The sequence below is a fragment of the Prosopis cineraria genome, unplaced genomic scaffold (genome assembly GCF_029017545.1).
Source record: "Prosopis cineraria cultivar Desert tree isolate PC_DT_omini unplaced genomic scaffold, ASM2901754v1 PC14, whole genome shotgun sequence".
Taxonomy (NCBI): Eukaryota; Viridiplantae; Streptophyta; class Magnoliopsida; order Fabales; family Fabaceae; genus Prosopis; species Prosopis cineraria.
In genome coordinates this window covers 24513969-24527230 of record NW_026555345.1, presented here as the reverse complement: position 1 = coordinate 24527230, position 13262 = coordinate 24513969, and the positions used below count along the sequence as shown (strand labels likewise).

The 13262-nt window shown below is 34.0% G+C and overlaps 2 protein-coding genes across 2 annotated transcripts; both read left to right on the top strand.

Moving 5' to 3' along the window:
• Positions 1 to 564: 564 nt before the first annotated feature.
• LOC129293489 (pentatricopeptide repeat-containing protein At5g66631) lies at positions 565 to 3610 on the top strand. Its single transcript, XM_054931487.1, has 2 exons — positions 565 to 628; positions 921 to 3610. Exon 2 carries the CDS (start codon positions 968 to 970, stop codon positions 2918 to 2920), a length of 1953 nt encoding a protein of 650 aa, XP_054787462.1. The 5' UTR covers positions 565 to 628; positions 921 to 967; the 3' UTR covers positions 2921 to 3610.
• A 5401-nt stretch (positions 3611 to 9011) lies between these two features.
• LOC129292754 (serine/threonine receptor-like kinase NFP) lies at positions 9012 to 11120 on the top strand. Its single transcript, XM_054930384.1, has one exon. It carries the CDS (start codon positions 9138 to 9140, stop codon positions 10911 to 10913), a length of 1776 nt encoding a protein of 591 aa, XP_054786359.1. The 5' UTR covers positions 9012 to 9137; the 3' UTR covers positions 10914 to 11120.
• The last annotated feature ends 2142 nt before the right edge of the window (positions 11121 to 13262 follow it).

Here is a 13262-nt window from a genome sequence, read left to right as displayed (position 1 = left end):
AGGACTAAAATCACAGACAATTTATGCTGAAGAGCTGTAAATTTCTGAAATTAATCTAAAAGATCAAAGTTCTTCTCGGCTAAAAAAAGTTGTGATACCGAATTGCCATTACTGTCAAACTTGTCATCTCTGAGTAGTAAAATTGATGTATTAAGACTTGGTAAATTTGTATTCTATAAGTACTAAATCAAAGTACTAATTACTAAATACCCATAAAGTTACTTTTCCATGACAAAAATCGTGTTTACTTTTTTTATGAAAGACAAAAATCATTTTCAATACTCAAACTTATATAATTTAATACTTAAGAAATGCGAATTTCCGAGTTTAAGCACGGTTATTTACTGTTTATTTTTGTTTAAATGTCTCCTTATAATGATTTGCCACATAAAGATTGCAAATTTGACAATCGTAGTTTAATTATTTTAAATTACTTTTGTTTATAGAGAAAGCTTTTAGTCTTTCAAAATAATTTCAAAAATTATTAAAAACAAAAAATTTTCCCAATCTTAAAAGCAAAAAATTTGTAAAGTTATATTATATGTATAAAAACCGAATGACACGGTCGGGTTTCTCCCCCGCGAGCGATACATGTTGAGATATTCTTCGTCTTCGTGTGGTGTGACTTGTGAGTGTTGTTCAGTGCGTTTTCCTTGTCAGTTACAAGCCTCTTTAACGGTTTTTCCTTAATTGCTAAGATATACTTATCGATATGCATAGGACATGAATTCGTAGTACTTTAGCTTGATCTCTTCCTTCTTCTTGCTTTCACAGTTGTGCAACTTATTTTTGTTCAGTCTTTGTTAGCTTTACCATTTTGGATGAACTATATAATTATACCTTGGTAGCTTTCTAGAACCACCGAGTTCTCTGTCTGATGCGTTGTCCCTACTTCGTTCTTCCTGTCCCATGCCCACCAGGTGTTTGATTCTTTGCCCATAACGGCTGCTGATAGTAGGCTCCATTGATGATGATGCAAATTAGGCCGTTCTTCTCCAAGTTTAACATGATTATCATATTAAACCAACAAGCAAGATCCTATGCTCGTGACCCTTTTCTTAGTAAAGTTGCTCACTACCTGTACCGTGCCAAACTAATAGACTCCATTCGACTCGTTCTCCGATCCAATTGTCCCAACTCAGTCTCCAGTCTTCTAAACGATCGTCTCCTTGACTCTTTCGTGGTCACTCAAGCGCTTCGTTCTGCCCCCTCTGCAGATTCTGCCATTTCTCTTGTGGAAGAGCTTGAAAAAGTTCAAGGTTTTTCACACACCAAGAACACCCTCCATGCCCTGGCCACCGTGCTTGCCAAGTCAAACCGAGCTACAGAACTCAAGTCCCTCATTAGCGCCATTACTGCTGGGAGATTCGGTAATGTTCATGTCAGCTTCATGAACCTCATGCAGTGGCATGCTGCAGCTGGGGATCTCGAGTCAGTTCTTGGGGTTTGGGATAAGTATAGACTCACTGCCAATAAGCGTGCCTGCACTGAATCATATAACATTGTCATGGCTCTGTACGCGAAAAAGGGTGAGGACTCTGAGGCGGTGAAGATTTTCTACAGGATGCTTGATGAAGGGGCAAATCCAAATTGCAGAACTTATACAGTTATGATCGAGCACCTTGTAAATTCCGGGAAATCATTGGCAGCAATGGAGGTTTTCAAAATACTACCTTCGATGCGGATCAAACGCACTTTGAAACAGTACTCAATTATGATTGAGAGCTTCATTTACCTCAAACGGTTTGAAGAGGTCAAAACCTTGCTCAATGAAATGCAAGTTGATGGAATATTGCCTAGTCGAGCCATGTGTTTGTCGCTGCACCAGCTTGTGCAAGAAGGATTCCTCAAGGATGACGAGCTCTTTAAAGAAAGTTTATCAGATGAAAGAATCAAGAACATAGGGTATTCTATTGACAGTAGTGATGATGATGAGGATGAAAACGAGAATTCAAGTATTGCTTGTCAATATGAGGATGGAAAACAGTTAAAACCCTGGCTGGACCCACGGGCTTTGGCAGTTGCCTTGCAGAATTGGGGTCCCAGTGAGGTATCAGCCCTTGAGGGTGCAAACTTTGTGTGGACAAGAAGGCTGGTCTGCAAGATCCTAAGGAATTTCAACTCCCCAGAAACTGCTTGGAATTTCTTTTGTTGGGTTGCTTATCAACCTGGATTTACTCATGATATGTACACAGTACAAAGAATCATGACTCTTCTTGCTCGTCATGGATGCACAGAATTGGTTGATAGGCTCATCTCCAAGATCAGAACAGAGGGAATGAGACTGCCATTCAGCACCATAAGGCTAGTAATCGACTTCTATGGAATCTCAAAGAAAGCTGATGCTGCTCTGAAGGTTTTCAATGTTGATCGAATACTTTGTGGGCCCATATCAAATTTTCATTTGATGATCCTCTATTCCTCTCTTCTAAGAGCACTAACCAAGTGTGGAAGGAATTCTGATGCCCTGGAAACACTTGAGGAGATGATTTTGAATGGAATTTTCCCAGATATTCAGACGTTTTCTGGTCTAATGCAACATTTTGCAAACCTTGGAGACATAAAAACAGTGCAGAAGCTCTTTACAATGGTTAGGCAGAGTAGCTTAGAACCAGATGCTTATCTGTATAAGGTACTAATCCAAGGTTATTGCAAGTCAGAAAGAGCAGCACTGGCATGGAGGATATTTGAAGACATGAAGAGTTCAGGTTTGATGCCTGATTCTGACACCAAAGAGTTGCTTGTGAAGAGCCTTTGGAAAGAAGGGAGAAGGAGGGAAGCTGCTGCTGTGCAAGAGGGTTGTGAGGAAATAGATGAGGTCCTTCCGCTTGCATTGCGTGGTCATGAATGGTCTGTCAGCTCTGCAGATCTCTCAAGAGTTTACAATATCTATTCAGAAAGTTTTGCATTGTTCAGCTAGAGTTATAGATATGTATAAGAGATGAATTCATGGTACTTCAGCCACATTGGCAGACATCTTTTAGAAGGTAAAAGTCATGCCCAACTTCGCAAACCGGGGAGGAAGAAGGGATGTTGTTGAAGAGAGTTGAGGGGAAATAAATGAGGTCCATCCTCTTGCATTGCACGGTCATATATGGTCTGTCTCTTGAATCAATTGTAGGAGTAACGATAAATGTGTGCATATTCACTTTTTGGCAGGATCTGAGTTGTTATCTAAATGAACACTTGATATAGGCACTATTAAGTTTGCTTAGTTAGGTTTTAGAAAAATGAAATTTGCTGAGTCTCAGAATTGAAGAATCTCTGGTCGATCCTTGGACATTTGCATTTAGAGTCGGCATCCACCTTTCAGATTGCTTTGGAAAGGAAATTGGTTCATACAAGAGAAAAGTTGCAAGATCCTTGTGTTAATAGTTAGGTAAAACAACCATGATGCCTTTTGACACTTGACAGTTAACTGTAGGACTCTTAAACTTAGGATGAAGGTTTTGTTGTATTAGTTATTTTTTTGAGTAATTTCAATTCCCAACCAATTTGCCAATGTAGTGCCAGGCCAAAAAATCAACACGGCAGTGTTGCAAATGCAGAAGCACCAAACTCAAAGTAGCCATTTATTACAATTGATGATGTTTCAAAGGAATTCGCAAAATGGCTATTTGAATAGTCATTTCATTCTGGAAATTAAAAGTCCCTTCCCATTCTTTTGTCAAATGCAATTGACCGCCTGAAAAATTTGGTGTGGTGGATAGTCAATCACTTTAAGATATCTTGAAGTCTTTGCCAGAAGAATTTGCTTGCTTCTAAGATAAAAAATTTAATCCGCTAGTCAATGGGTTCAATGTATTGGATTTTTAGAAAGCTCAACAATTTTTCCATTATATGAGATCATGCAATTATCTTTAAGCTTTTGTAAAAGCGTAATTTGATTCTTGACTATGACGTGGTTATCCCATATGTAAAAGTGTGTGATTAAAAGCAAATATTAAGTGGGCGGAATTTCCTAATTTAGCCTAGCCAAATGGTTAAATGAAAAAAAAGCTAATTTGTTGGTGCAGAATGGGAAGATAAATATTTTAATTATTTTATCATAACTGTCTGCCTAACGTGTTGGCGTTTGTATTATTTTATCAGGATTGGGATTTCTATTCTGATATTCTTGTGAGATTAGGATTTCTTATTTGTCACCTATTAAGCAGTCTTTGGTTGAATAAAATAATATAACCCTTGGTTTTTGTGATAAACTGAATTTAGAATAATTTGAAAATTTGTGTATATCTTGTTAGTCTTTCACTCTGCACCATATGTGATCCAGTGAGCATTTCCTTAGTTGAACAGAACAAGTGTGTCTTAGATGATGAATTCATTTTAATCAGCAAAATCCTATTAAATGTAGATAAACATAGAATGGGAGTGCTATTTAAGAAAGGAAAGGCAGAATTTTTATTCCGCAGCATGGCTAATCCACAATATCGGCATGACAAGGATGTAGGCAGGGTAAGCTAATAAATATATTAATACCATTGTATAAGATGTGAGGGCTATAAGCTTTGCCATGGATATGCGTGGTTTCTTTCTGCCCACACTAACTGTCTTAGAGGAACCGAAAAAGGTATTGATGGTGCACCTGATCATGTTAGTACCAGAAGTGCTTGACATGCATGAACATGCCTATTTTCAAGTATAAAGGAGGACATGATTTTAGGGAAATGAAATTGGTTTAAAGGGCCATTTTACCCTTAAACCATAGGTCTAGGAGTTTTTAGAATCTTAAACTCAATTTTGGTATAATGTTGTCTTTTAACTTTTGAAAACGGTATAATGTTATTCCTATCACTAACAAAAATTAACTTCAACCATTAGTTAAATAGAAAATTACAAAAAAAAAAGACCTAAAAAATTACATAAAAAGATGAATAAAATTGCATAAAAGGATCCACAAATTAGAAAAAAAGGACTAAGAGAATTTTCTTGATCTTTTTCCATAACTTTTTGAGATACTTTTTGCAACATTTTGAATTCCTTAATTCAGAAACTAATTGCTAATTAATACAAATTAGTGAATTAATTATGTTAATCATAATTTTGGATTATGAGTTGACATTTTGGGTTATTGAACAATTGTATGATCAGGATCGAGTGAAAGTAGAACAATCGAGGATAGAGTGGGATAGTTAGAGTGGGAAGAGACCCATTGTGCCACGTGCCGTGGCATGGCATAATGCACCGTGATGCATGGGTTAAAATTTTAACTTCTTATATTTGGATTAGCTTGTGAATCAGAAGGGAAAAAGGGGAAAGAACACAACAGGAGAGGGAGAAGAAGGGCTCTCTGCTAGGGTAAGAAGTTTTGGCTACTTAAGAGTTTGTTTTGACCTATCATCTATTGGGTAAACTTAGTATCTTCTTAGTCTTTTGTTCTACTCTATTTTTTCTTAATTTAAGATATAAAGGAATTGAATTGTGAGGTTTTGAGGGGTTTTTTTCTAGCCCAATTGCTAGAAAAGAGTTATTAAAATTTAAATTAAAGATTTGTAACTAGTTTGATAATTGATGATTGAGTTTTGAGGCTTTAGCTCAATTTTAGCCTCAATTGAGAGATTTTAAAGTGTGATAATCTTATACGGATAATAAGGATGTTATAGAAGTTGTATGAAGTTTGTGGAAGGTAGTTAGGTTTTAAAATTGCCTAATGGTAGAGATTAGAAGTTTAAGCTAGTTTAATTGTGTTACTAAGTAACTATGTTCAATTTGAAGTTGATATATAGTGCCCAATCTTTGTAGATTATTGTGACTCAAATGTTTATTGGGCGATTTGAAGTGTGAAAAGAGTCAAAGTACCATGAGTAACACTTTTTGGTAACAAAAGGTTTGAGATAACTAAATAATTTATGCTATCTATTGACTTATTTAACCATTTTCAAGTTGTTTTTAAAGTAAATATGAAATTACATGTTGTGATTTAGAAAATTATATGATTTTGAGTTTATAAAGTGGTAAAAAGGGTTTTTGGATTATGATACATCTATAAAAAATATTTTGTTTCAAAGTTATTTGGTAATAAGATATGAATATGATTAAAGGTATGAACTGCATTATATGTATACATGTGTAAGAGTCATGATAGTGAGGGTGGGAGTTCACCCTCAAGGGAGTAATATTTTAAAACCATATGGTTGGGCTAGCATTATAGGACATCTGGTGTAGTAATATATGATGGATTGTTACCATGGGGCATCCGAGATATCATGACATGATTATGAGTTCTTTAGTACCCAAAAAGGTGTAGTGTATGAGTATACGATACCCTAATTACGCTTGCAATGGGGTATTTTAAAGTCTAAAAGTGGGATAGAATACCTTTAGTCGGGTAATTCTTTCATAGAAGGTGAGTTGGGATTAGTTATACAGAATTGGTCCTATGTATGTGATATTGATTATATAACTATATATGTAGAATAATATATGGATTATCTTGGTTACTGAGACTTTCATCCTATGGTCACTATTTTACAGATTCAGACGTAGATAGGAGCAGAGGGAAAGATTTAGGCTAGAAGTAGCAGGATTACTATTATATGGCTCTTATTGTAGTTTGTGTAATGAATATGTAAATAAAAAGTTATGTTTATAAGTTTCTTAATAAGAATGCATATACATGTTTGATTACACTTGTATGATTGTTTGGTGAATGTATCTTAGCCTTGAAACATAAGAATTTATTAAATGTAATAGAAGGGCTAAGATGCTAGTATAAATGCATGTTGGATGTTTTGAATAGATGTGATATGTGGAATTTGATCGAGAAATGATATTTTGTATAAATATCAATGTAGCCCTATGGAATAAGAGTCAGGGTATCTAGGTGACTGAATTGAATTGTAAATGCATGATTGTGGATATAATTGTTCTATTAGGTGAATATTTTTTTACTGGATGTGATTGAGGTCTTGTTTGAGGCTAATGACATAAGTTTGCGGTTTGAGGCATTTAGATGTGGTAAAATGACATAAAATGGTTATTTTACATTTGGATGTCCAATTTTCAAATAAAATATCAGATTGAGATGAAACTTATGTCATTAATTAAATTATAAAATAAGCTACGTGTAAGTGCTTGGATTACTCTAATTGAACCTTGTACGTGAAAATGATGCATGTTGGAAGTTCGTTTTAGACGAGTTGTCATGTGCGTCGCAACAGTGCATGACATGGAATAAGAAGTAATCGCTCTGCAGCATATGGCACACACGCTGTGCATATATGTTTGTTTGGGCAAAAATGAACCTTTGCCCTTGATGCATAATGTAATGTGATTCTGCATTCATTTTTGCTTTAATTGTGCTTAAACACTTGTATTTTGGAGTTTAAACATATTTTTTTAAAGGTTTTGGGATCCCAACCATTTCAAGGATTTATTTTCTATATTTTAACCATTATTGATTAAAGTAACTTAAGAGCTTGATAACTCTTAATTATCTTAATGTGCTAGATTGTGGTGATTAATTGATAATGTTAAGGAGGACACTATACTTTTTTATAATTTTTTTAGTCAACTAACAATTAAAGTTGATGTTTGTTAACAGTATATATGATATTATACTGTTTTGAATAGTTAAAGAAAAACATTATATTAAAAATAAATTTAGAGTTTCAGACGCTTCTGAACTTATAATTTGGAAGCCAATGTACTATTTAACCCTATGAAATTTGCATAACCCCAAAAATATGTGGACATTCTTTACACTTAGGAGGACATCAATTCGTTGTCATCCCCACTTCTTTCCATTCATGTTATTGATTACTGTCTTGGCTTTTGTGGTATTTCTATTGCAATCTTCTTCGACATATTAACTTTAATTTTGACGGACACAAAGCATGAAAGTGCTATTTAGAAAGAGAGAGGGAAGGACGAGGGATACAATACGAATTGATATCTCATATAGTGGTAGTTTGTATTTGAGTAATGATCTTCTAGGTTAGAAGGAATTATTATAATTATCAGTTGAATAATTGAGTGAGGTGTCACGTTGAAAGGAAGATAAATAATTGACGGAAGAATGTGATTGTCATCTAATCAAATTGGAATTGTTCAATCTCTCAACTGAGGTATATATTTTAAAAGTATATGGTTTACATTTTTTTTAACTTTTTTGCGTACTAAAAATAAAACATAATAGAAAGACATATTTTAAAATCATAATATAACAGGCTATTTTTTTGGCCAAAAAAATTATTTGTTTTAAAAAATAAAATTAAAATGATTAGATCAAATTGAAACAATTCAAATATTCAAATTGAGTAGTTAACCGAATTGCACAATGAAAAAAGAAGTGAAAATTGATCACTGATGAAAAGGAGGAATAAAATAAAAAAAATAATTTGGTTAATAAAAAATATTTTAAAATAACAACATAAAAAAATTAAGTAATAATTATTGTACATATATAATATATTGAAACAATGAAGTTGCCCAAGAGATTCCTGATGAAGGAACAGCGTGAAGGAGTGGCATGGTATGAATCCAACACTCGTGGCCGTTGGAGAAAACATAAGTGGAACTTGAAGTGAGACAAAGCAACAAAAGTCTGTTCTCTAAAGTAGATCTCATAAAGGTAAAGCTACTTGACAATGACACATGTGATTTGTTCAATATGAGCATCCATCTTGGAGTTTCTTGATTCCCACATGCGTAGCTGCAGATATGACAGGGGCTGGTTGATGCCTCTGATACATAAAATCAAAGTCCACCCAATTCTATGTATAAACAAGTCTTGCTGTCATGTCACAGCATATCATTCCCCACATCAAGAATCGACTCTGCCTCCTTTTGTCGTTTATAAATTCTGAAGAGACGTCAAATTTGTTTGGTCTTTAGGCGTGGGCTAGCTGTCTTCCTGACATAAGCATGATTCAATTTAGGTAGACATTAGACTTCTTTCTTGCAAAGGAAAGATTCCCATTGCAAAGGTTTAAAAATGGACCACTGTGCTTTTTTATAAACAAAATTCTATTTTATTAGTGACAAAAGCTTCATGTCAACAATGCCAATTGTGATTCATCAGCTTTCTTTATTTCTTTTTCTTGTCATATTCCTTCTGCTACACATTCATCAATTCGCTGCTACATCTGGCATTATTTCGTGCTGAAGCCTCCATTTCCAACCTAAGCCTCTTAACAATGGCCGTCTTCTCTCTTCCCTTTCATGCTATATTTCTGGCACTCATTTTCTTCTTCACCTCCCTTGTTGCAGCTCAATCGCCAGCCAACAGTGGAACGAACTTTTCATGCCATGCTGATTCACCACCTTCCTGTGAAACGTATGTATCATACTATGCTCAATCTCCAAACTATTTGAGTCTAGTGAACGTATCTGATTTATTTGGGATCAGTCCATTATCCATTGCAAGAGCTAGTAACTTAACGAGTGAAGATAATAGGCTGAGTCCAGGCCAACCCTTGCTGGTGCCTGTAACTTGTGGCTGCACCAGAAATCGCTCTTTCGCCAGTATAACTTACGAGATGAAGTCAGGTGATACCTACTATTCTGTTTCAACCATTGGCTTTGAGAATCTCACGAATTGGCATGTAGTGCAAGAGCTTAACCCTGATCTGGATCCGTATCTTTTGCTTGGAGGGGTCAAAGTAGTCTTCCCTTTGTTCTGCAGGTGTGCTTCAAAAAGCCAATTAGCCAAAGGCATAAAGTTTTTGATTACTTACGTTTGGCAACATAGTGACAATGTTTCTGCTGTTAGCACCATGTTTAACGCATCTGAAATGGACATAATGACAGAGAACAAGTACCAGAACTTCAACTCTGCAGCCAACCTTCCAGTTTTGATCCCAGTGTCACAGCTTCCAGATGTTTCCAAATTTTCTTCATCACCTGAGAGAAGGGTAAAGAATCATCGTCTTTTGGTTATCATAGGCATTACACTGGGATGCACTCTTCTGATTGCCGTTATAACTATGTTGCTGGTCTGTGTTTATTGTCCGAGAAAGAAAAAGATTAATTTGAAAAAGAGTGCTTCGTTTTTGGAGACAGCAGATAGGCTACTTTCTGGTGTCTCTGGTTATGTTAGTAAGCCAACCGTGTATGAGTTTAGTGTAGTCATGGAAGCTACCATGAATCTTGATCAACAGTGTAGGATTGAGGGATCAGTCTACAAGGCCAAAATTGACGGGCAGGTCTTAGCAATAAAAAAAGTGAAGGAAGATGTCATGGAGGAGCTAAAGATCCTGCAGAAGGTAAATCATGCGAATCTGGTGAAATTAATGGGTGTCTCATCAGACACCAAAGATGGAAACTGTTTCTTGGTTTATGAATATGCTGAAAATGGATCTCTAGATAATTGGCTGTACCGTAAGTCTTCGGATGCTTCTGGTTCTGTGTCATTCCTCACATGGAGCCAGAGGATACGCATTGCACTGGACGTGGCCATGGGATTGCAATACCTGCACGAACACACACAACCAAGAATAGTCCACAAGGACATCAGAACAAGTAACGTACTTCTGGACTCGAGTTTCAAGGCGAAGATAGCCAACTTCTCGATGGCAAGAACTTCGACGAACCCAGTGATGTTAAAAACAGATGTTTTTGCTTTTGGGGTTGTGTTGCTGGAATTGCTCACAGGGAAGAAAGGCATGACGAGCAATGAAAAAGGCGAGGTAGTGATGTTGTGGAAGCGTATCAGAGTGATCTTTGATGGAGAGGAAGAGAAGAACAAAGAGGAGAGCCTGAGAAGATGGATGGATCCTAGACTGGGGAGCTTCTATGCCATTGATGAAGCTCTGAGCTTGGCCTCCTTGGCCGTGACTTGCACAGCAGATAAGCCTCTGTCCCGACCAACCATGGCAGAAGTTGTTCTCAGCCTCTCGTTTCTGAGCCAATCATCTATTGGTGGGTTAGAAGCACAAGTTCATCAAATGGCAGGTCCAGTCGCAGTTCGTTGATTAGAGTTTTTCAAGTTCAACCTGGTCTTTCTGTTTACTGGGTCTCTAGTTAATAAATACCAATCTCTATGAAGCTTGATTTTATTGAAGGTACTATTTAAGGTTTCATCATTATGTCTCTGAAGAAAACGCCAGAGTCTAACGCTTCTTCCTGTATCAGAGCTTGAAATTTATTCGACGCCAGCTGTAAATGCCCCAAAAATAAAATGCCAAGGTGGTCGTCTTCTTCCAATCATTATCATTAACGACAAACAACAACCCCATTTCACAAGTCCCTCTGAGATGTACTCTTAACATTTATGCTTCTATATACAAACCACATTCGTAAAAAGATTTAATCAACCATGTTATAAGTGACTTTACATAAAAATATGGATCATCATTTTTTTTTAATTTTATCTTTTCACAAGTTTCTATAAATAAAGTAGAATGTTATGTATGAAAAAGAAAATGTTTTTAAAAATGATGTTTTATTAAGGGTAAATTGATTTTTTTTTTTTGAAAGACAAGGTCAATATTTTAACTATCTCTCATAAATTTTGGTAAGAAAGTTAGGAGTATATATATATATATATATATATGTAAGATGAGAGGGAGTATGTTTAGTATTTCTCCTAGAAATGATTCAGTATTCTAATATATAAAATAATTTGATAAAAAATATGATTTTATTAATTATACTTGTTTTAATATTATCCTTTTTTATTATATTTTCTCTCTCTTTAATATTTCACAATTAAGGTTATTTAAAATGAAGGATATTTTTAAAATATTTATGTTTTAAAAAATAAAATTGCAAAGTATATATAATGAATTTTATTAACATGGGTAATTTTAACTATTTTTTTTATAAATGGGAGCATAGGAGTATATGGTGATACTTATTTTGCTTTGGCAATAAATGTGATAATGAATATTCCTGTGGGAATGTGTTTTGTACTTAAGAAACACGGGGGAGGACCCGTGTATTTAAAAAACATTATATAATTCCTAATTTTTTTTTATCAGCATACTTTCCGATTTTTTGTTTTAACCACATGTTGACGGACGCTATGAATTGTATAAACCATTAAGTATAAATTAGAATTGCCCCTAAAAAAAAGGATAATTTTAATTAAGGATCAAAAGACTTAATTTTATATGAATTCAAAAATATTTTAAAATTTTAATTCAGTTTAGAAAAAAAAAGTCAAAAGAATTTCAACAGTGAAAACATCAAAAGGTCATTTATTTATTATACAGAATTATTAATTGCTAATTTTTTAACTACACTTATTAATTTATCAATATCATTTGTAAATTATATCTGTTTGTCAAACAATCAATAAAATTAGTTATTAATTTGCTAACTTTATTTGATAATTTACTAATATTAATTGTAAATTACAAGACCTATCAGTAATTTATAATTGATGTTAGTAAATTATAAAACTTATCAGTAATTTATAATTGATATTAGTAAACTAAAAAATAAAGTTAATAATTTAACAATTGATGTCCCTGCTTACGATTGAAAAATTAATATCAAGTCTTATATAATTATTAATATGTTAACTTATATAATTTATAACTCATATTCATAAATTAATAAGTATAGTAAAAAAAATAATAACTATTAATGCATTTCTTAAGATTCCGTGCTTCATATTTAGGTTTGAAATAATTTATTATATATATATATATATATATAATAGAACATTCAGCTTTGAAGTCAAGTTTAGAATGATTTATCATTTTTAATATGTATTAAAAATTAAATTTTATCTATTTAAAATTCAAATATAATGATATTCAGTAAATAAAGGGCTAATTTCTTATAATATTTAATTGTATAGAGAGGTAAAATAGGGAAAAAATTAAATTCTCTAGATATTATTAAATTGGATTTATATTTTAGATCAAATAAATTTAAAAAAAAAAGACTTATATAACCGACCAGAGGAGCAGTATACTTGTACATGTTTTACTCTTCTATAACCCAACTGAAGTGAGGGGAATCATTAGCCCAAAAACTTTCTTTTCTTTGTCGTAGAAGGACTCAAATAGAATTAAAATGCAGGTAAATAGAAGAAAAATGGATAGGAGTAACATTAGAGAAACTCAAAGGAACATTAAATGGAGAATCCTATGAAAGAGAAGGGCACAAAAAAAAATGTAAAATAAAATATTGTATATAAAATCTTGAGCACCGTAGATAGGAAATGGAGAGGTGTAAGTTTAAATTTAATACTCTTTTATAGTGATTAAAAAAATCAAACTCAACCGGACAATCAGACGAGTTTGACCATCAATCGATCATGATTTTGACTTAGTTAGCATGTAAAAATTATTTTAAGGGTTGAGTTGGGT